Source organism: Mobula birostris, chromosome 28 (genome assembly GCF_030028105.1).
Source record: "Mobula birostris isolate sMobBir1 chromosome 28, sMobBir1.hap1, whole genome shotgun sequence".
NCBI lineage: Eukaryota > Metazoa > Chordata > Chondrichthyes > Myliobatiformes > Myliobatidae > Mobula > Mobula birostris.
Genome location: NC_092397.1, coordinates 10,706,252 through 10,729,116, shown reverse-complemented (window position 1 = coordinate 10,729,116; position 22,865 = coordinate 10,706,252). Strand labels below are relative to the sequence as shown.

The following is a 22,865-nucleotide window of genomic DNA, read 5'->3' as shown; positions in this document are numbered from 1 at the left end:
TGGTGAATCTCCTCTGCACTTCCTCCAAGTCCTCCACATCCTTTCGATAATGTATTCTTGACACACATCTGAATTTCTTGATACATAAACTCCTATGTTTGAGAGGTGTGGGGCAGAGGACAGAACGCAGACAGATACAGCACAGGACAGGCCCTTGGGCCCACTATGTTCTTCCTGAAATCATTAAGTTAGCAATCAAATGCCCAACTAAAGAAATCCTCTCTGCCCACACAGGTCAATATCTTTCTTACTTCCTGCCCGTTACCCCGCTGGTGTTTCGGGCAGTGATGGAAGTCCTCCATCTCTGGCGGTGTTCGGGGTTTCCTTCATCGCGTCAGTCGCTTCCTCGCGGTTTTCACTATTGTCAGTCACACAAGTCCCGGGTGGAGACTCAGGAATACCGTTGCACTCAGACGTAGAAGGATTCTTCATTGCTGTTTCCGTAACAGTTTTGTGTTTGACCCGTCAGGGTTGTTGGCCCTGAGCCTGGAGGACCGGTGGACCACTCTTAGTCTGGCCTCTACCTTTTGACCTGTTTGGCGTGGGTGACCCTACCAAGAGCCAAAGCACAAAGCCCTGACTCCAGTCAGCATAGCTCATGGGTCATATTGAAGCAGGCAAGCCTCTGAACCCTACGATGAGGTTGTGGTCCTGTTGGAGGGCAACATCCTTCTAGTTCCTGCATACTCATGTGCCTATCTATGAGCTTCTTGAATGTCTCTGTTGTACTTGCCTCCACTAACATCCCTGGAAGTGCATTCCAGGCGCTACCTCTCTCTGTGTAAAAGACATCTCCTTTGAAGTTGCCCCCTCCCACCTTAAACGCATGCTATTAACCAAACCCCGTGATATTTCCTATGACCTGTCCTGAGGAACGTGAGCTATAATGCAGGACCCTGTTGGACATTGATAATGTAAGGTGCCACAGGCCTTGTTTCCCTTGTTTGGTGGTGAGAGAGAGGCGGCGTGGGAGCTGCATAGCCTCACTTCTAGCGAGGACTATGTCTCAAGCGGCAGTGCAGGTGGTGAGACACCGGAGGTGGTGCAGCGTGGCGTCCATGCTCGGTTGGCTGGCCTCTCCCATCAGTGCTGCCCTCCAGTGTTCAGTCAGTGGAATGACAGGCTGCATTGCCGGGAACTGTACCATCAATCTGCAGGAAATGTCGCTCAGGGTCTCGGACTTTTTTTTGGCGTGACTTTTTTTTTTGCTCACGATTTTGAATGTCCTGTGTGCGTTTTGCACCTTGGCCCCAGAGGAACCCTCTTTCGCTCGGCCGTATCCATTTATGGTTGAATGATAATTAAACTTGGTTTGATAATCGGATTGTTACTATGAGTGTTGTGGGACTATGTCAGTTAAACTGATAAGGCTTATGCATAAGACCAAAGTTATAGCGAGTGCTGTATTTTAGAGCTTGTGTCCCTCAGTTAAGTCTCTCCCTCTCATGACAACTATCAGTGTCACAGAGGGCTACAAAGTGAGGGGGGTAAGATTGGAATTTTAATCCTCAGGCAAAAGCTGCCTCCGGATGGAGTAGGTTATTGAGATGTTAAAAATCTTTGACAATTTTCCTCATCGGTTCCTCTGGAAAGAAGTTCCTTGTTCTGGGTAGAGAAGGCATTGCTGAATTCCCCAATAGGCTGATTAATTTCTGTCTGATGTCGGTGGTTTGTGGAAGCATTTCACAAAGTTAGAGACGCCCTCCACCCAGTTATGAGGCAACTGAGCAGTCACTGTCTGTTCAAACACCAGTCTGTGAAACTACAACCCAACTTCTCAAACTCCTCTGTGACTTTCACAATGATTTAAAACTATAGCAAGGGCTGCTTAACAAACAAGAGAACACCTGCAGATGCCAGAAATCCAAAGCAACGCACACAAGATGCTGGGGGAGCTCAGCAGGCTAGGCATCATCCAAAGAAACGAGCAGTCAACGTTTTGGGCCGAGACTCTGCATCGGGACTGGAAAGAAAAGAGAGGTCCGAGTAAGAAGATGGGGGAGGGGAGGAAGAAGTACAAGGTGGCAGGTGATAGGTGGAACCGGGAGAGGGGAGGAGGTGAAGTAAAGAGCTGGGAAGTTGATCGGTGAAAGAGATAAGGGGCTGGAGAAGGGGGGAGTCTGATCGGAGAGGACAGAAGGCCATGGGAGAAAGGGAAGGGGGAGGAGCACCAGAGGGAGGCGATGGACAGGTAAGGGGATAAGGTGGGAGAGGGAAACGGGAATGGGGAACGGTGAAGGGGGGGACAATTCTGGAAGTTCAAGAAATCGATGTTTGTGCCATCAGGTTGGAGGCTACCCAGACGGATTAGAAGGAATACAAGGACTGTTTAAATTGGGGGGGGGGGCAGCAGTACCCTGTCCAGGCTCAATAATAGTTGGTCAACATACAACTAGGAGGTGCCGGCTGGTGGCGTAGTGGCATCAGCGCTGGACTTTGGAGCAAAGGCTCCCGAGTTCGAATCCAGCCGGCTCCCTGGCACGCTTTCCATCCGTGCTGGGTTGAGCGTCAAGCTAGCAACTCGGTCTCATAAGAACAAGAAAGCCTGCTAAAAAAAACGCCGTCATGACAGCGTCCCGCTGACTCCACTCGGAGTTAAGTGCTTTCTTCTTCTATACAACTAGGAGGAGGGGATCGAACATTCGGACACTCGAGCCTACACTAGCGTTAAAATCATGGCGGATCTGATTGTGTCAAAGTTTATCGAAAGGGGCGGCATGGTAGTGGTAAGGGTATCGCTGTTCAGCACCAACGATCACCGAGCTGGGTTCGAATCCCACCGCCGACTGGAAGGAGTTTCTACGCTCTCCCCGTGACCGTGCTGGGTTCTCCAGGCTCACCAGTTCCCTCCCAAACTCCAAAGACTCTCAGGTTAGTAGGTTAATTGGTCACATGGGTGTAACTGGGTGGCGCGGGCTCTCGTTACCCCGCTCTAGCCCTAAATAAATAAACAAAATATACAGCGGATTCTGGTTAATGGGGGCACATCTGGGCCGGGGACGTTTTGGCCCAGTCAAGCAGCTGCTCCAGTCAGCTAAAGTTTCATGGAAATCGTTAAAGATAAACTACCACTTAACCAAGTAACAAATCACATATCTAAAGGGAATGCAGAACGAATTAGAACACAAGAAACAGGAGCAGGAGTCGGCCATCTGACCCATCGAGCCTGCTCTGCCACTCAATAAGATCATGGCTGATCTGGCCATGGACTCATCTCCACCTACCTGCCTTTTCCCCATAAACCTTAATTCCTCTACTATGCAAAAATCTATCCAACCTTGTCTTAAATATATTTACTGAAGTAGCCTCCACTGCTTCATTGGGCAGAGAATTCCACAGATTCACAACCCTCTGGGAAAAGCAGTTCCTCCTCATCTCCGTCCTAAATCTACTCCCCCGAATCTTGAGGCTTTGTCCCCGAGTTCTAGTCTCACCTACCAGTGGAAACAACTTTCCTGCCTCTATCTTAACTATCTCTTTATAATTTTTTATGTTTCTATAAGATCTCCTCTCATTCTTCTGAATTCCAGTGAGTACAGTCCCAGGCGACTCAATCTCTCCTCATAGTCTAACCCCCTCATCTCTGGTGAACCTCCAAAGCCAGTATATCCTTCCTCAAGTATGGAGACCAGAACTGCACGCAGTGCTCCAGGTGCGGCCTCACCAGTACCCTGTATGGTTGCAGCATAACCTCCCTGCTCTGAAATCCAATCCCTCCAGCAATGAAGGCCAGCGTTCCATTTGCCTTCTTGATAGCCTGCTGCACTTGCAAACTAACCTTCTGCGATTCATGCACAGGCACCTCCAAGTCCCTCTGCACAGCAGCATGCTGCAATCTTTTACCATTTCAATAATAATCTGCTCTTCCATTTTCCCTTCCAAGGTGGATGGCCTCGCATTTGCTACCACTACCAATACTGTCCATCACGAGATCTACCCTCCCAAAGACGAATGGGTGAGGATTAGTGAGCTGCAGGCATACTGTGTTGGCGCTGTAAGCGCGCAGCGCCACTCGCAGACTGCCCAGCGCAACCCTTGCTGACTTGATTTGACGCCAATGACGCACTTCACCATAGGTTTCGATGTAGCTGTGACAAACCAAGCCAACCATTAAATCTCTCGCGGCCTCGACTCCCAAGTAATCTTTCACCACCTTGCTCGTCGGTCTTCAGCTTCCTCTGGCTGAGGAATACTCAAAGAGGGGTCCCAAGGCTCAAACCCGGGAAGTAAAATATGGCCTCATCTCTGTCCCAGGTGACAAACCCCTTAACTTTTAGATTGTGTCTTCTTGTTCTAGATCCTCCCGCAAGTGAAAACATTCTACAACCAGGCTGTCAAGATCGCTTAGAACTTTAAGTGCTTCAATCAAGTTCCATCTCACTCTTCTAGATGTTAGTGCTAGTCCAGAATGGTGGTGAATATTGGAAGCCTGGGTGGAGACGTTCAGTGTTGTGGAGTTCGCCGAGCTTGGCTGTTAGCCTACGGACGTTTCAACACCAGTCACAGTGACTTCCTCAGTGCGCAGTCGTTGCTGTTTATCTCTGAGAGTCCTCACGTTAATATAGCGCCACCCCTCCTCCCTCTGCTGTTGGCTTGTCACCTTCCAGATGGGCTACCCCTCTGAACTCTATTGGCTCGCATTTCTTTGGGTTCACGGTAGGCGTCAATTTCGAACGTTTGTTTATGGAGTTAGCAGGAAGAGAACCAAGCTTCTAAATATTCCCGTGCCTGCCTCGCATCTGCCTGCGCCAGGACCTCCGCGGTGTCTCAGTTGAAGTGGTCTCCTGCTGGAGGGTCTCGGCCCGAAACGTCGACTGTTTGCTCTTCTCCATCGATGCTGCCCGGCCTGCTGAGCTCCGCCAGCATTTTCTCCATGTGCTGCTCGGATTTCCGGCATCTGCAGATTCCCCCTTGTTCGTAGAGTGGTGTACTTCCCGGTCTTCGTGCACCGAGATCAGTGACAGCAGATGGCGTCTCCGCGTCGCCAGTTTGTGTTGTTCCCGTAAACGAGTTGAGAGCCTGTCTAGCCGGCGCGGTTCTTGTTGCCGTCTCTGGCTGGTGATTCCGCACACCACGTTCCTGTTGTCGATCGTCTTTACTGGTCCTTTGGTTCTCGAGACAAGCTTTCTTAAATTCGCTAACACCAGAAAATCTGCGGATGCTGGAGATTCAAGCAACACACCCAAAATGCTGGTGGAACGCAGCAGGCCAGGCGGCATCTCTAGGAAGAGGTACAGTCGACGTTTCAGGCCGAGACCCTTCGTCAGGACTAACGGAAAAAAGAGATAGTAAGAGATTTGAAAGTGGGAGAGGGAGACCTGAAATGATAGGAGAAAACAGGAGGGGGAGCTGGAGCCAAGAGCTGGGAAGTTGATTGGCAAAAGGGATACGAGGCTGGAGAAGGGGGAGGATCATGGGACGGGAAGCCTTGGAAGAAAGGAAGGGGGAGCGGAGCATCAGAGGAAGATGGAGAACAGGCAAGGAGTTATTGTGAGAGGGAAAGAGAGAAAAAAAATGAATAATTCGCTGTTGGTTTGTGAGAAAAATAGAGGGCTATGCAGTCGGGAAGTTCTAGGCAGTTCCTAGAGTGATTGGGATGTTGTGAGGTTCGAGCAGTCAAGCTGTCATTTTTGATATATTCTTGGTGGAGAGCAATGTCGGGTGTTTCAACACACATTGAATGAGCTCTGCCCGACTTTCTCTCCTGAGTAAGAATTTTTGGAAGCGTGGCTGGCTTCTGATAACTCCTCAGGCAAACGTATCGAAATCGGCATCATGTACGAATCCGAAGAAACGCGAGCCAGTAGAATTCAGAGGTCAGCCGAAGGGGTAGCCAATCAGGACCGAGGAAAGTGAACGAGGGGAGGGGCTACATAAACGTGAGCTCTCCCAGAGAGAAACGCCAACAACCGCGCCCTGAGGATGTTGCCTCGACAGGCGGCGAAACGTCTGCGAGCTAATCGCCAAGCTCGGCGAACGCCACATCATCAAACGAACTTCACCTCTCCAACTTGCCTTCGAAACGGCCCACTCACTTCACCTATCAATTTAAAAAAAATCCCAGACCTGCATGCCAATGCACGTACACTCAGCGGCCATTTTGTGAGGTACGCCCGCTCATGAATGCAAATATCTCATCAGCCAATCATGTGGCAGCAACCTCGGTGAGTAAAAGCATGCCGACACGGTCAAGAGGCTCGGTTGCACGTTTGCGGTCTTCTGCTGCCGTCGCCCGTCCACTTCACGGTCCGACGTGCTGTGCGTTCAGAGATGCTCTTCTGCACACCACTGTTGTAATCGGTGGTTATTTAAGTTACTGTCGCCTTCCTGTCAGCTTGAACCAGTCTGGCCATTCTCCTCTGAGCTCTCTCATTAACAACACACTTTCGCCCACAGAACTGCCACTCACTGGGTTTTTATTTTTTGTTTCTCGCACCGTTCTCTGTAAACTCTAGAGCAGGGGTTCCCAGACTTTTTTTTATGCCACGGACCCCAACCATTAACCGAGGGGTCCGTGGACCCCTGATTGGGAACCCTGCTCTGCAGGCTGTTCTGCACGAAAATCGCAGGAGATCAGCAGTTTCTCAGATACTCAAACCACCCCGTCTGGCACCAACAATCACTCCACGGCCAAAGTCACTTATGATCACGCTTCCTCCCCATTCTGATGTCTGAACTGAGCCTCTTGGCCTTGTCAGCATGCTTTGAAGCATTGAGTTGCTGCCACCTGATTGGCTGATTGGACACTTGACACCTAACAAAGAGGGCACTAATTATATAATCAGACTGTTACCATGAGGGATATGGGGAGTAAAGGCTTTAGGAGTGTTTCAAAGTTACAGTGAGCAATCTGCGCTAGAATTTGTGCCCTCTCACACGTTATCAGCCGGGTGACGCACCCTGCTCCGCACTTTGTGACTCGCTCTTTGGTCGCTTCCCGTCTCCAGCTGAAGATCAGGCCAAGGGCAAGTAATCCCAGCAGAAACGCCCCCCCGATCACCGCCAGCACCATCCAAGTCTTGCTGTCCTGCCGTACGATCATGTTGACGGTGGTGTTGGAGGTGGTGGGGCCACCCTCCAAGTCTGTGGAACACCAACACAAAGGCCATCAGTCAGAAGCAGCAATGGCGGCGGTTCCCCCTTTGAGAGGTAGGGGGCGCCACAGGCGTCGGCGTGACGCCACGCCGACTCGGGGGACGTCCCCGGAGCTCGGGGTTCGGTCCCGGCTGTCAGGAGGTTTGTACGTTCTCCCCGTGACCGTGTGGGTTTCCTCCGGGCGCTCCAGTTCCCTCCCACAGTCCGAAGACGTACCGGTCGGTGGATTAATTGGCCTTTGTAAATTGTCCCGTGATTAGGCTAGGGTTAAATGGGGGGAGAGGGGTTGCTGGGCGGAGAGGCTCATTAGGCCGGAAGGGCCTGTATCTCTAAATAAATATAATTTTGGCCCAAAGTTTGAGCCAACTTTGCATTTCCCTTCTTCCCTATAAATACCCCAAACGCTCGTGTGTCCCCCACACCATCCAATAGCTGGCAACGAGCCTGCTGGCTTCTGATTGGCTGGGACCACAGAACAGCAAGGGCCTTTCGGCCCACAATCTTCTACCCATCTTTTCACCTACTCCAGGATTAATCTGATGCTTCCCTCCCTGGACAATCTTGTGCCCATCGAAATGTCCCTCATGTATCTGCCTGTACTGCCACAGGGGGAGGGACCTACTAAAGCGATCCCAAGAGCATGGACTTTGCCCAGGATTAAAACCAGCTTACCAATGGCAAAGCAAGGCGCTGCAGGGGAGTCCGTCCTGTTCCTGGCGTAGCCCCTCAGACAGGGGCAGAAGTCAGAAGCCTCGACATCTGAGTGACTGTTTGCCGGGCATCTCGCGCAGGCTGCGTCCCCCACGCTGTCCTTGTAGAATCCGATTTTACAGGCTGCAGGGCAGACAGGAACAAATGGTGTAAACACACACATCGGGAGAGGGGGAGAGGGGGGAGAGGGGGAGAGGGAGAGGTGGGGGAGAGGGGGAGAGGGGGAGAGGGAGAGGAGGGAGAGGGAGAGGAGGGAGAGGGAGAGGAGGGGAGAGGGGGGGAGAGGGGGGAGAGGGGGGAGAGGGGGGGAGAGGGGGGAGAGGGGGGGAGGGGGGAGAGGGGGGAGAGGGGGGAGAGGGGGGAGGGGGGAGGGGGGGAGGGGGAGAGGGGGAGAGGGGGAGGGGGAGAGGGGGAGAGGGGGAAGGGGGGGGAAGGGAGGAGGAAGGGGGAGAGGGGGAGGAAGGGGGAGAGGGGGAGGAAGGGGGAGAGGGGGAGGGAGGGGGGAGTAAGGGGGAGAGGGGGAGTAAGGGGGTAGGGGAGAGGAGGTGGAGGGGAGAGGGGGAGAGGGAGAGGTGGGGGAGAGGGGGAGAGGGGGAGAGGGAGAGGAGGGAGAGGGAGAGGAGGGAGAGGGAGAGGGGGGGAGAGGGGGGGAGAGGGGGGGAGAGGGGGGGAGAGGGGGGAGAGGGGGGGAGAGGGGGGGAGAGGGGGGGAGAGGGGGGAGAGGGGGGGAGGGGGTGAGGGGGGAGAGGGGGGAGGGGGGAGAGGGGGGAGGGGGGGAGAGGGGGGAGAGGGGGGAGAGGGGTAGGGGAGAGAGAGAGGGGGGTGGGGGAGAGGGGGAGAGGGGAGAGGGGAGGGGGAGGAGGGGAGGGGGAGGGGGAGGAGGGGAGGAGGGAGAGGGGGAGGGGGAGGGGGAGGAGGGGAGGAGGGGAGGGGGAGGAGGGGAGGAGGGGAGGGGGAGGAGGGGAGGGGGAGGAGGGGGAGGAGGGGAGGAGGGGAGGGGGAGGAGGGGAGGAGGGGAGGGCGAGGAGGGGGAGAGGTGGAGAGGTGGAGAGGTGGAGAGGTGGAGAGGGGGAGAGGGGGAGAAGGGGAGGGGAGAGGGGAGAAGGGGAGGCGAGAGGGGAGAAGGGGAGGAGAGAGGGGAGAAGGTGAGGGGAGAGGGGAAGAGGGGGAGGAGGGGGAAGAGGGGGAGAGGGAGGAGGAGGAAGAGGGAAGAGGGAAGAGGGGAGGGAGGGAGGGATGGGGAGAGAGGGAGGGGGTAAGAGGCTGTGAGGTGTCGAACTGTTGGAATAGACAGTAGTTTTTAATAGACTGAAGATCATGGTCTCTGGGGGGGGTTTGCTATTTCCTGCGTGGTGGGTGGTGGGGGGGGGCTAATGCTTTTGCTGGAGCAAGTGGGGGAAGAGGGGAGAGTTGATGCTTCTGCTGCTGCTTGTGTGTGAAAGGTTGGGTCAACTTTTGGGGGGGGGGGGTCTAACGTTTTTCGATCATTTATTCTTTGGGGTTTCTTCCTGTTCCGTCGACGTCTGCAAAGAATAAGAATTTCAGGCTGCATACTGTATACATTCCCTGACATTAATTTGAACCAGAGCAAGTGTAGCAGCCAAACCAAAACAATCGCTGCTGCTGCCGACCCCACGGATTCGTCATACTTGCGTGACGCACCCCCACTCCCGTAATGACTGCTCTGTAAGTCAATGCCTTTATCCAACATTTTATTAGCAATTAGCAAACATGCAACCTTGAAACCAGGAAACTTAAGCATTGTTGAGCGGTCAGAAAAAGATATGACACCCGGTGGTCCCGAGCTACCACAAAGCACGAAGACTGAACTTATTCCCTTCGTTTTAGCCACGCAACTCCCGCCCTCACTCATGTGACTAGTTACCATAATAAAAACACAACACAGAAAACAATGCAGATAGAGAACAGATGCAAAACTCCCACAGTAAGAATCAGGTTTAATATATGTCATGACTTTTTATTAACTTTGCAACGTAAATAGTGCAAAACACAGAAATAAAAAAGTAGTGAGATTGTGTTCATGGGTCCATTCAGAAATCTGATGGCAGAGGAGCAGAAGCTGTTCCTGAATCATTGAGTGTGTGCCCAGTGAGACTAGTTAGAAAGAGTGAAAATTGCTTTGAAATACAGCGATATATCACTGTGTAACAGACTGTGGTCGTCCTGCAAATACCGACCCTGCTCCTGGTGACGTCGGTGTCTCCAGGACCCAATGAAGTAGGGAGATGCCCCACTGAAGCGTCTGGGGGGGTGCGGGGGGAAGTGGACGGTTGACGTTTCAGGTCGGGGCCCTTCATCCGGACTGAAAGGAAAAGGGGAAGCAACCAGCGTAAAAAAAAAAGGTGAAGGGAATGGGTAGAGCGAGAGCTGGGAGGTGACGGGTGGATCGAAGTGAGGGTATGATAAGCAGATGGAGGAGGGGAGAGTGGAAATAGTGACAGAGGCTGGGAGGTGATGGGTGGATCTGGGTGAGGAGGGGTGATGGGCAGATGGAGGAAGGGAGAGTGGGAATAGTGACAGAGGCTGGGAGGTGATGGGTGGATCTGGGTGAGGAGGGGTGATGGGAAGATGGAGGAGGGGAGAGTGGGAATAGTGACAGAGGCTGGGAGGTGATGGGTGGATCTGGGTGAGGAGGGGTGATGGGCAGATGGAGGAGGGGAGAGTGGGAATAGTGACAGAGGCTGGGAGGTGATGGGTGGATCTGGGTGAGGAGGGGTGATGGGCAGATGGAGGAGGGGAGAGTGGGAATAGTGACAGAGGCTGGGAGGTGATGGGTGGATCTGGGTGAGGAGGGGTGATGGACAGATGGAGGAAGGGAGAGTGGGAATAGTGACAGAGGCTGGGAGGTGATGGGTGGATCTGGGTGAGGAGGGGTGATGGGAAGATGGAGGAGGGGAGAGTGGGAATAGTGACAGAGGCTGGGAGGTGATGGGTGGATCTGGGTGAGGAGGGGTGATGGGCAGATGGAGGAAGGGAGAGTGGGAATAGTGACAGAGGCTGGGAGGTGATGGGTGGATCTGGGTGAGGAGGGGTGATGGGCAGATGGAGGAGGGGAGAGTGGGAATAGTGACAGAGGCTGGGAGGTGATGGGTGGATCTGGGTGAGGAGGGGTGATGGGCAGATGGAGGAGGGGAGAGTGGGAATAGAGACCGAGACTGGGGAGTGATGGGTGGATCTGGGTGAGGAGGGGTGATGGGCAGATGGAGGAGGGGAGAGTGGGAATAGTGACAGAGGCTGGGAGGTGATGGGTGGATCTGGGTGAGGAGGGGTGATGGGCAGATGGAGGAGGGGAGAGTGGGAATAGTGACAGAGGCTGGGAGGTGATGGGTGGATCTGGGTGATGGACAGATGGAGGAAGGGAGAGTGGGAATAGTGACAGAGGCTGGGAGGTGATGGGTGGATCTGGGTGAGGAGGGGTGATGGGCAGATGGAGGAGGGGAGAGTGGGAATAGTGACAGAGGCTGGGAGGTGATGGGTGGATCTGGGTGAGGAGGGGTGATGGGCAGATGGAGGAGGGGAGAGTGGGAATAGAGACCGAGACTGGGGAGTGATGGGTGGATCTGGGTGAGGAGGGGTGATGGGAAGATGGAGGAGGGGAGAGTGGGAATAGTGACAGAGGCTGGGAGGTGATGGGTGGATCTGGGTGAGGAGGGGTGATGGGAAGATGGAGGAGGGGAGAGTGGGAATAGTGACAGAGGCTGGGAGGTGATGGGTGGATCTGGGTGAGGAGGGGTGATGGGCAGATGGAGGAAGGGAGAGTGGGAATAGTGACAGAGGCTGGGAGGTGATGGGTGGATCTGGGTGAGGAGGGGTGATGGGAAGATGGAGGAGGGGAGAGTGGGAATAGTGACAGAGGCTGGGAGGTGATGGGTGGAACTGGGTGAGGAGGGGTGATGGGCAGATGGAGGAAGGGAGAGTGGGAATAGTGATAGAGGCTGGGAGGTGATGGGTGGATCTGGGTGAGGAGGGGTGATGGACAGATGGAGGAAGGGAGAGTGGGAATAGTAACAGAGGCTGGGAGGTGATGGGTGGATCTGGGTGAGGAGGGGTGATGGGCAGATGGAGGAAGGGAGAGTGGGAATAGTGACAGAGGCTGGGAGGTGATGGGTGGATCTGGGTGAGGAGGGGTGATGGGAAGATGGAGGAGGGGAGAGTGGGAATAGTGACAGAGGCTGGGAGGTGATGGGTGGATCTGGGTGAGGAGGGGTGATGGACAGATGGAGGAAGGGAGAGTGGGAATAGTGACAGAGGCTGGGAGGTGATGGGTGGATCTGGGTGAGGAGGGGTGATGGGCAGATGGAGGAGGGGAGAGTGGGAATAGTGACAGAGGCTGGGAGGTGATGGGTGGATCTGGGTGAGGAGGGGTGATGGGCAGATGGAGGAGGGGAGAGTGGGAATAGTGACAGAGGCTGGGAGGTGATGGGTGGATCTGGGTGAGGAGGGGTGATGGGAAGATGGAGGAGGGGAGAGTGGGAATAGTGACAGAGGCTGGGAGGTGATGGGTGGATCTGGGTGAGGAGGGGTGATGGACAGATGGAGGAAGGGAGAGTGGGAATAGTGACAGAGGCTGGGAGGTGATGGGTGGATCTGGGTGAGGAGGGGTGATGGGCAGATGGAGGAGGGGAGAGTGGGAATAGTGACAGAGGCTGGGAGGTGATGGGTGGATCTGGGTGAGGAGGGGTGATGGGCAGATGGAGGAGGGGAGAGTGGGAATAGTGACAGAGGCTGGGAGGTGATGGGTGGATCTGGGTGAGGAGGGGTGATGGGCAGATGGAGGAGGGGAGAGTGGGAATAGTGACAGAGGCTGGGAGGTGATGGGTGGATCTGGGTGAGGAGGGGTGATGGACAGATGGAGGAAGGGAGAGTGGGAATAGTGACAGAGGCTGGGAGGTGATGGGTGGATCTGGGTGAGGAGGGGTGATGGGAAGATGGAGGAGGGGAGAGTGGGAATAGTGACAGAGGCTGGGAGGTGATGGGTGGATCTGGGTGAGGAGGGGTGATGGGCAGATGGAGGAAGGGAGAGTGGGAATAGTGACAGAGGCTGGGAGGTGATGGGTGGATCTGGGTGAGGAGGGGTGATGGGCAGATGGAGGAGGGGAGAGTGGGAATAGTGACAGAGGCTGGGAGGTGATGGGTGGATCTGGGTGAGGAGGGGTGATGGGCAGATGGAGGAGGGGAGAGTGGGAATAGAGACCGAGACTGGGGAGTGATGGGTGGATCTGGGTGAGGAGGGGTGATGGGCAGATGGAGGAGGGGAGAGTGGGAATAGTGACAGAGGCTGGGAGGTGATGGGTGGATCTGGGTGAGGAGGGGTGATGGGCAGATGGAGGAGGGGAGAGTGGGAATAGTGACAGAGGCTGGGAGGTGATGGGTGGATCTGGGTGATGGACAGATGGAGGAAGGGAGAGTGGGAATAGTGACAGAGGCTGGGAGGTGATGGGTGGATCTGGGTGAGGAGGGGTGATGGGCAGATGGAGGAGGGGAGAGTGGGAATAGTGACAGAGGCTGGGAGGTGATGGGTGGATCTGGGTGAGGAGGGGTGATGGGCAGATGGAGGAGGGGAGAGTGGGAATAGAGACCGAGACTGGGGAGTGATGGGTGGATCTGGGTGAGGAGGGGTGATGGGAAGATGGAGGAGGGGAGAGTGGGAATAGTGACAGAGGCTGGGAGGTGATGGGTGGATCTGGGTGAGGAGGGGTGATGGGAAGATGGAGGAGGGGAGAGTGGGAATAGTGACAGAGGCTGGGAGGTGATGGGTGGATCTGGGTGAGGAGGGGTGATGGGCAGATGGAGGAAGGGAGAGTGGGAATAGTGACAGAGGCTGGGAGGTGATGGGTGGATCTGGGTGAGGAGGGGTGATGGGAAGATGGAGGAGGGGAGAGTGGGAATAGTGACAGAGGCTGGGAGGTGATGGGTGGAACTGGGTGAGGAGGGGTGATGGGCAGATGGAGGAAGGGAGAGTGGGAATAGTGATAGAGGCTGGGAGGTGATGGGTGGATCTGGGTGAGGAGGGGTGATGGACAGATGGAGGAAGGGAGAGTGGGAATAGTAACAGAGGCTGGGAGGTGATGGGTGGATCTGGGTGAGGAGGGGTGATGGGCAGATGGAGGAAGGGAGAGTGGGAATAGTGACAGAGGCTGGGAGGTGATGGGTGGATCTGGGTGAGGAGGGGTGATGGGAAGATGGAGGAGGGGAGAGTGGGAATAGTGACAGAGGCTGGGAGGTGATGGGTGGATCTGGGTGAGGAGGGGTGATGGACAGATGGAGGAAGGGAGAGTGGGAATAGTGACAGAGGCTGGGAGGTGATGGGTGGATCTGGGTGAGGAGGGGTGATGGGCAGATGGAGGAGGGGAGAGTGGGAATAGTGACAGAGGCTGGGAGGTGATGGGTGGATCTGGGTGAGGAGGGGTGATGGGCAGATGGAGGAGGGGAGAGTGGGAATAGTGACAGAGGCTGGGAGGTGATGGGTGGATCTGGGTGAGGAGGGGTGATGGGAAGATGGAGGAGGGGAGAGTGGGAATAGTGACAGAGGCTGGGAGGTGATGGGTGGATCTGGGTGAGGAGGGGTGATGGACAGATGGAGGAAGGGAGAGTGGGAATAGTGACAGAGGCTGGGAGGTGATGGGTGGATCTGGGTGAGGAGGGGTGATGGGCAGATGGAGGAGGGGAGAGTGGGAATAGTGACAGAGGCTGGGAGGTGATGGGTGGATCTGGGTGAGGAGGGGTGATGGGCAGATGGAGGAGGGGAGAGTGGGAATAGAGACCGAGACTGGGGAGTGATGGGTGGATCTGGGTGAGGAGGGGTGATGGGCAGATGGAGGAGGGGAGAGTGGGAATAGTGACAGAGGCTGGGAGGTGATGGGTGGATCTGGGTGAGGAGGGGTGATGGGCAGATGGAGGAGGGGAGAGTGGGAATAGTGACAGAGGCTGGGAGGTGATGGGTGGATCTGGGTGATGGACAGATGGAGGAAGGGAGAGTGGGAATAGTGACAGAGGCTGGGAGGTGATGGGTGGATCTGGGTGAGGAGGGGTGATGGGCAGATGGAGGAGGGGAGAGTGGGAATAGTGACAGAGGCTGGGAGGTGATGGGTGGATCTGGGTGAGGAGGGGTGATGGGCAGATGGAGGAGGGGAGAGTGGGAATAGAGACCGAGACTGGGGAGTGATGGGTGGATCTGGGTGAGGAGGGGTGATGGGAAGATGGAGGAGGGGAGAGTGGGAATAGTGACAGAGGCTGGGAGGTGATGGGTGGATCTGGGTGAGGAGGGGTGATGGGAAGATGGAGGAGGGGAGAGTGGGAATAGTGACAGAGGCTGGGAGGTGATGGGTGGATCTGGGTGAGGAGGGGTGATGGGCAGATGGAGGAAGGGAGAGTGGGAATAGTGACAGAGGCTGGGAGGTGATGGGTGGATCTGGGTGAGGAGGGGTGATGGGAAGATGGAGGAGGGGAGAGTGGGAATAGTGACAGAGGCTGGGAGGTGATGGGTGGAACTGGTGAGGAGGGGTGATGGGCAGATGGAGGAAGGGAGAGTGGGAATAGTGATAGAGGCTGGGAGGTGATGGGTGGATCTGGGTGAGGAGGGGTGATGGACAGATGGAGGAAGGGAGAGTGGGAATAGTGACAGAGGCTGGGAGGTGATGGGTGGATCTGGGTGAGGAGGGGTGATGGGCAGATAGAGGAGGGGAGAGTGGGAATAGTGACAGAGGCTGGGAGGTGATGGGTGGATCTGGGTGAGGAGGGGTGATGGGCAGATGGAGGAGAGAGTGGGAATAGTGACTAAGGCTGGGAGGTGATGGGCAGATGGAGGAAGAGAAGAGAGAAATAATGACAGAGATTGGGAGGTGATGGGTGGGTCCAGGTGAGGAAAGTTGTGCTTGGTGGGGGGGAGCTTTTCTCTTTAACTTGGGCCACATGTGACAATATTAAACCAATTCCAATTCCGACAAGCCTGAAGAATAAAACGCCTGGGCAATGCATTGGCACAGCAGTTGGCACAATGCCAGTAACCCGGGTTTGGTTCCATCACCTCCTGTCAGGAGTCCGTACCTTCTTTCTGTGACCGCTTGGGTTTCCTCTCGGTTTGCCGGTTCCCTCCCACTCTGCGAGCAGGTACGGGTTAGTAAGTCAATGGGTCACATTGGCAGTGTGGACTTGTTGGGCGGAATTGCCTGCAGCTATGCTAAATCTCTACCTACCTACCCAAATCAGACTTCCCACGCGTACCTACAGAGGTTTGTCAGAGTTTCAGTGACGTGCTGAATCCACACAAACTTCCAAGTAAACAGAGGGCCCTGTTGCGCCTTCTTTGGGATGGTGCTTACTTTCAAGATTCAAGATTCATTTACTATCAAAGAACGCATAAATTAAGGTCGGCTGGCGGCACAGTGAGTTCAGCACTCGTTCTCGACAATGGAGGTTCCCGAGTTCGATCCAGTGACAGACCGCTCCCGAGCACGCTCTCCATCCGCGCCGGGTTGATGTCGAGCTCGCGGCTCGACCTCGTAAGAAAACAACACTGCTACCTCCAGTTTAAATTCCCATGCGGAATATTGTGGAGGACCGAATACCCATATCCAAACAACCTGGAGAACCCAATTAAAGAGAAAAAATAAAAGACCAACACCCGATCTGCAAGTAAAAGGGGAAAAAAACAACAAATTGTGCCAACAATTAAAGCGAACAACTTTCCGAAACAAAATTGATTCCTCGGATTCGAACCCCGGAGCAGCCCTGAGTAGGCCCGAAGCCTCACTAATCAGTTCATCATATTGGCAGGCACGGAGCACAGCAGCCGGGGCGGTCCTCATGGCCTCAGAGAGGAGTGACCATCGCAGGCGGCGAGCGAAACTGGCTCTTGCCCGGGATCACGACACTCGGTCTTTTCAGCCTGTCTGGGGCGGTGTTCAAGTTGGCCCAAGCAACGGAAAAGCAGGAGGCTCTGGCACCCTAGAGAGAGGAGAGCGAGCAAAAATCGGCTCTCGCCTCCGACCTGGGCCAGCCGCTTAACGAGTCCTCGAAAGTGGGTCCACAGGCGGTGGAATCCATTAGGAGTTGAGGTGAACGCCGGTTCAGGGGCCTGGAGGCTAAGGGGGTAACCTGAACCTGGCGGTGTGGGACCTGAGGCCTCCTCGACCTCCTCCCTGATGGCAGCAGTGAGAAGAGAGCGCCGCCTGGATGGTCTTTGTCAGCCGTGATGGAAGAGTGGAACAGACTCGATAAACCAAGAGGCCTAATTCCACTCCTATGTCATCCGCACGACACAGGCAATGGAGACTCAAGTCTAACTCAATTGAGTTAACAGCGACGCCAAGCTTCGGTGTGGAGGCCTGGTAGAAATCAGGGGAAGATTAACTGAGGTGCTAAGTATCCCATTGAGGATTATAGTGAGAAGTAAAGGGTTAATAAGGGAGATTCAGAGAATTCTCCTTAAATACCTGCTAATTGAAGAGACAGCTCACGCACGCCAGTCATCACCATAAATATTAATGTTAGAATGGAATTTATTTCAACATTATTGAAGAGGTTAATCATTCTCCAACATTTAAAGTGCCTGGGGGTGGGGTTGGTTTAGACCCAACTGTGAATTAAACCACAGGCACCAGCAAGGCTGCTTTTCACAATCTTACCCGCCATCTAAAGGCTGATTTATACTTCTGCATAGTAGTCTACGCCGTTGTGAGCATTTATACCTGTGCATTGGTGTGTCTGCGTGGCTCTGCAATTCACCGCCAAAATGCTAGTTGGCGGTGGGGCTTCTATGCCACTGCGTTGAAGCTCAATACAAAGAAACTCAAACTTCGAACAATGGCGACTGAAACTGAAAGAGGGTGAATTTTCTGTGCTTGTCCGGCCACTGAGCGACATGGACGAGGAAACGCATTTCAAATATTTTCGGATGTCGGCAGGTAGATTTGACGATTTGGTTCATCGTCTCCAACCATTTATTTCGCATCGGTGTAACGCACAGTATACTCAGAGACTGGCAATCACCATTCGAGTTTTAGCTTCAGGTGGAAGTCAACAGGCTGTAACAGCTTGCTACAAACTGGCGTCGAGCACGGGGTCCTCCATAATTTCGGAGGTCTGTAAAGCTTTATGGAAAGCATTGTGGCCAGAGTTCTTTCCCTGCCCTTCAGTCGCCCAATGGCAAGTAGGAGGAAATGCGATGCTACCAAGCTGACCAATCACAGTTGTTGCGGCCTGCGTCGCCACGACGCGTAGTTACAGTTTTGGGGAGGTGCGCGTCAGGCTACGGTGTAGGGTGTGCGGCTACGCCGTGTACCTAGGGCGTAGACTTGACGCAGAAGTATAAACTGGCCTTCACAGACCGAAAATAAGGAAGCTGCTGCAGTGGGTGCGAAAAGCGGAGTGTTAACACTGGTGGCAGGACATGTTCCGACTTCTGGACAGCGTGGGGGAAACAGACACCCGACATACACACGGGGACAAATGACGCGGGTTCAATTCCCGCTGCTGCCTGTGAGGACTTTGTACGGTTCTCCCACCTCCTCCCCCCCCACCCCAGCCGTGACCATGTGGGTCTCCTCTACGTGCCCCGGTTCCCTCCCCCACAGTCCCGAGACGTACCAGTAGGTTAACTGGTCATTGTAAACCGTCCCGTGATTAAATCTTGCTGGGCGGCCCAAAAGCCCACTCAGCACTGTATCTCAAGAAATAAATAACTTTTGAAAATAATGCCGGGGGAAATTCCAGACAAACAGCAAGGATACAAGATCGGAGCCGGGATACTCAGGGCAACGGGCAGTGGGAGCTTAGAAACCTCTGGCACTGCAAGGCAACCCCAGTTAGTTATGAACACACACAAAACGCTGGAGGGATTCAGCAGGTCAATGGGAAAGAGTAAACGGTCGACGTTTCGGGCCGAGACCCTTCGTCAGGACAGCCTTTTCCGAGTGTTACCTATCTACACTGCGTCAGCCCCGGCTAAAAGTGAATTCACGATTATTCATTTTCTTTCATTAAGCCTTCCCAAGCAGCCTAATTTCATGAAAATAAGGGATTAGACTCAGAATAAAACTTTCTTCATAGTGTACCATCGCACGTCCTGAAGAGGGGTCTCGGCCCGAAACCATACTGTTTAGAAATTGCATTATTTTTCCACTCTTTTCAAAACATTAATAATTTTTGAACAGATTTTTTAGAAATGCTTCTTTTATTTCAGTCTGTCTCTTTTATTAATGCAGTGGATTCCAGTTAATGGGGACATTTCATCCCAATTAAGCAGCTGCCTCAATTAGCCGAAGTTTCATGGAGTTAAAAAAGTATTTAAACAAAGGCAAAATGCCATTTAACTGAGTAACAAATTAAGGATCCATATGTACAAAGGTCTTAGTGAGGAGACCTATATGTTATAATTATGTGGTTTTGTCAGTTTGTCTTGGTTTGTCCTGTGTTTTCTTGTGATATCATTCTGGAGGAACGTTGTATCATTTTTTTTAATGCATGCATTTCTAAATGACAATAAACGAGGACTGAGTGTCCTCATAATCTAATCTAATGTATCTAAGTGAAACGCGGAACGAATTAGAACACCAGGGTCCCTCCATCGTTCAGGATTGACCCTGGATGTTGCGCCCCCTAGCCGTCTACGTGATACGCAAGTCGGGGCAGTGCGATATGGAGGGCGAGCTGTTGCCTCCACAGCAGACTCCCTCCTCTCCATGCAGCTGGTCAATCCAAAGGAATGGCAGAGACTGATACGGCTTGGCGCCAGGAGATGACAGTCAGCGTTGAGCTCAATGTAGGACTGAGGGACTCTGGCTCCAGATTTTGCCCTGGCGGGGGGGGGGGTTTACTCCCAGAGCCTTCCCCATGGGTGGGTATAGCCGCAAGCCAGCGGAGGCGTTCCTGGTCTGTTGGTAACCTGCCTCAATGAGTATTGTCCGGTAGCTCTTACAGCCACAGCGATGAAGCGATTTGGGAGGTCGGCCGTGGAACACGTCCTCTCCTGCCTGAGGAGAGACCTGGGTCTCCTCCAGTTTTCCTACCATCCCAACAGATCAACGGCAGGTGGCTATTTCACTCAGCTCTGAAACACCAGGACAAAGAAGATCTTCAGAATTCTCTTTATTGACTTCAGCTCAGCATCTGACACCATCATCCCCAAGAAACTCATCACTAAGACCTTTGTACATATGATTTCCTAACGGGCAGACCCCAGTTAGTAAAGATTGGTAATGACATCTCCTCCACGATCTCCATCAGCACAGGTGCACCATGGGAGTGTGCGTGGTGATATCACGTGCAATGATGTGCCAGTACATGATTGGACAGAGCACTGAACATGCGCGGGATTGCCAGAATGTTCCAGCACGTGGCTGGGTAAAGACATGTTTGTTTATTACTGTAAATAAAAGTTCTCCAATTGCTCCAGAACATGATTCTTTACTGTTAACCCACGGTACGTTTGAACAGAAGTAACATAACAGTTATGATGTTGGAGCTGTACTTAGCCCCCCCCCCACCGCTCTACTCACTTTAAACTTACGATTATTGTGGGCATGTGGCCAAGTGGTTAAGGCATTGGACTAGTGACCTGAAGGTCGTGAGTTCGAGCCCCAGCCGAGGCAGCGTGTTGTGTCCTGAGCAAGGCATTTAATCACACATTGCTCTGTGACGACACCGGTGCCAAGCTGTATGGGTCCTAATGCCCTTCCCTTGGACAACATCGGTGGCGTGGAGAGGGGAGATTTGCAGCATGGGCAACTGCTGGTCTTCCATACAACCTTGCCCAGGCCTGCGCCCTGGAGAGTGAAGACTTTCCAGATGCAGATCCATGGTCTCGCAAGACTAACGGATGCCTTTGTCATGTGGCTCAATACAGCCCCAATGTCATAATTACGTTCTCTAATGACGCCACTGTTGTTGGACGAATCAAAAGTGGCATATAGGAGGGAGATTGAAAATCTGGTTGACTGGTGCCACAGCAACAATCACCCAGCATCAGCAAGACCAAGAGTGCTGGTTATTGACAACATGAGGGAGAAGCTGGAGGTCCAAGAGCAAGGTGGAGAAGGTCAGAAGCTTTAAATGTATTGGTATTAACATATCAGAAGATATGAAAAAGGATCTGGTGCTTTCCCAGCATATATAATGAATAAACTCTCCTCAGACTTACAGCCAGGTACAGGTATCGATTTTAACTGACATTTCAATGACGAGCTCCGCCATCTTCATGGCATGTCTAGTCCGGTGGTATTTATACCCCCACCATCCAGTCTTCCTGATTGGTTAGTCCTCAACCAATCAGGATTCTGCTGTCCCATCTTGTTTACAATTGAATTGCAGTTCTTACTTCGAGCAAAACCTTCATCTTTGTTAAAATTCTTTTCTCTACTTTTATTTCAATGGTTTCCTTCACCGGGCAGTCCCAAAAGCCATTAGCACAGCGCAGTAGCTTAGTGCCGTCGAAGTCAATCCTGTGGCCATTGCAAATACAATGTTCTGCTACCGCCGAATTCTCCGAGTAATCCAAACGGATACACCTCCTGTGCTCCTTGTTGCGGTTTCCACCGTGCGTCCCGTCGGGCCGATATACGCTGCTCCACGTTCACAGGGAAGCCTGTAAACGCCAGCCGACCTGAGTCCCAGGTCATCTTTGACCCGCATAAGCTGTGATGTGAGCTTCCTTACGGGTTTGCGGATGGTATTAATCTGCCATTTCTTCAGGGTCCTGGTGGTCCTTCCAGAAAACGTGGAAATATAGGGAAGACGGGCGGCTCCTCCTCGTTGTGAGGTTACCTGGTTTATCCGTCGGCCATTTTAAGGGCCCGATTGATTTCCCTCACCTTCTAGCCATTCAGTAGGAACGTCGCACGTAATCGTCTCGTTTCCCCGGGAGAACCAAAATAGTGTTTGTACGGTTAATCAAAGTAGAAGGAACCGCTCTAGGTTGGAAGCCATGACGGCGATCACAAAGAAGGCTCTGCTTCCTTACATGTTTGCACAGGTTTGGCCTTTCACTAAAACCTTTGGCAAACTTCTACCGATGCACAGTGGAGAATCTCCTGACGGGCTGCTTCACTTCCTGGTTTGGAAACACCAATGGCCCAAGAATGGAAAAGGCTACAGGAAGTGTTGGGTATGGCCCAGTCCATCACAGGGGGGGGGGAAAAAAACGCCCTACCACTGAGTACTGTTCCATGGAGCTCTGCCACAAGAGGGCAGCACCCATCAACAAAGACCCCCACCATCCAGACCATGCCCTCTTCTCACTCCACTGGGCAGGAGGTCAAGGGGACCTGGGTCCCACATTAGCAGGTTCAGAAATTCCACGAACTATTTGTGTTAAGTTTATTAGTGAAAGATAACTGATAATATATACTGTAAATTAACGGGAATAACATAAGCAACGCGCACAAAATGCTGGAGGAACACAGCAGATCAGGCAGCGTCCTTGGAAAGGAATAAACAGTGGACGTTTCGGGCCAAGGCTCTTCTTCAGGACTGGAAAGGAAGGGGGCAGGGGGAGATGCCAGAATAAAAAGCTGGGGGGGGGGGGCGGGAGAGGAAGGAGGCAGGCTGGAAGGTGGGTGGGAAAGGTCAAGGGTTGGAGAAGCAGGAATCTGATAGGGACCGTAGGAGAAAGGGAAGGAGGATGGGGCCTGGGGGAAGTGATAGGTAGGTGAGAAGGGGTGAAAGGTCAGAGTGGGGAGTAGAGGAAGGGGGTGCTAATTTTTTTCCCAGAAAGAGAAACCAGATGGCTAAAACATCTCCTCCTGAAACTCCATCAACGCAGATGTTGTGTTTAGCCCCTGTTCTACTCGCGTTACACCTCTGACTGTGTGGCTGAGCACAGCTCTATCACCATCTACGAGTTTGCTGATGGCAGCTCTGTTGTGGGCTGTACCAAAGGTGGTGATGAACCAGCACACAGGAGGGAGATTGAAAACTTGGCTGAGCAGTGTAATACACTCAGTGTCAGCAAGACCAAGGAATGAACCTAGAACATAGATGACTTACCTGGGACAAGCTGCAGTAGCCAGATCTCTGGCACTGAGTCTTGCTCTGCAGTGCAG

General features: G+C 53.4%; 1 protein-coding gene across 2 annotated transcripts in view; it reads right to left on the bottom strand.

The window, feature by feature from the left end:
• The window catches only part of LOC140188841 (tyrosine-protein kinase receptor UFO-like), an 87,448-nt gene that overhangs the window by 46,163 nt on the left and 18,420 nt on the right, over positions 1-22,865 (bottom strand). For both annotated transcript variants that reach the window (XM_072245493.1, XM_072245494.1), the window contains exons 3-4: positions 7,768-7,929; positions 6,900-7,083 (exon numbers count right to left, since the gene is read on the bottom strand). In XM_072245493.1, the coding sequence (XP_072101594.1) occupies positions 6,900-7,083; positions 7,768-7,929 (346 nt within the window). The remainder of the gene's footprint in view (positions 1-6,899; positions 7,084-7,767; positions 7,930-22,865) is intronic.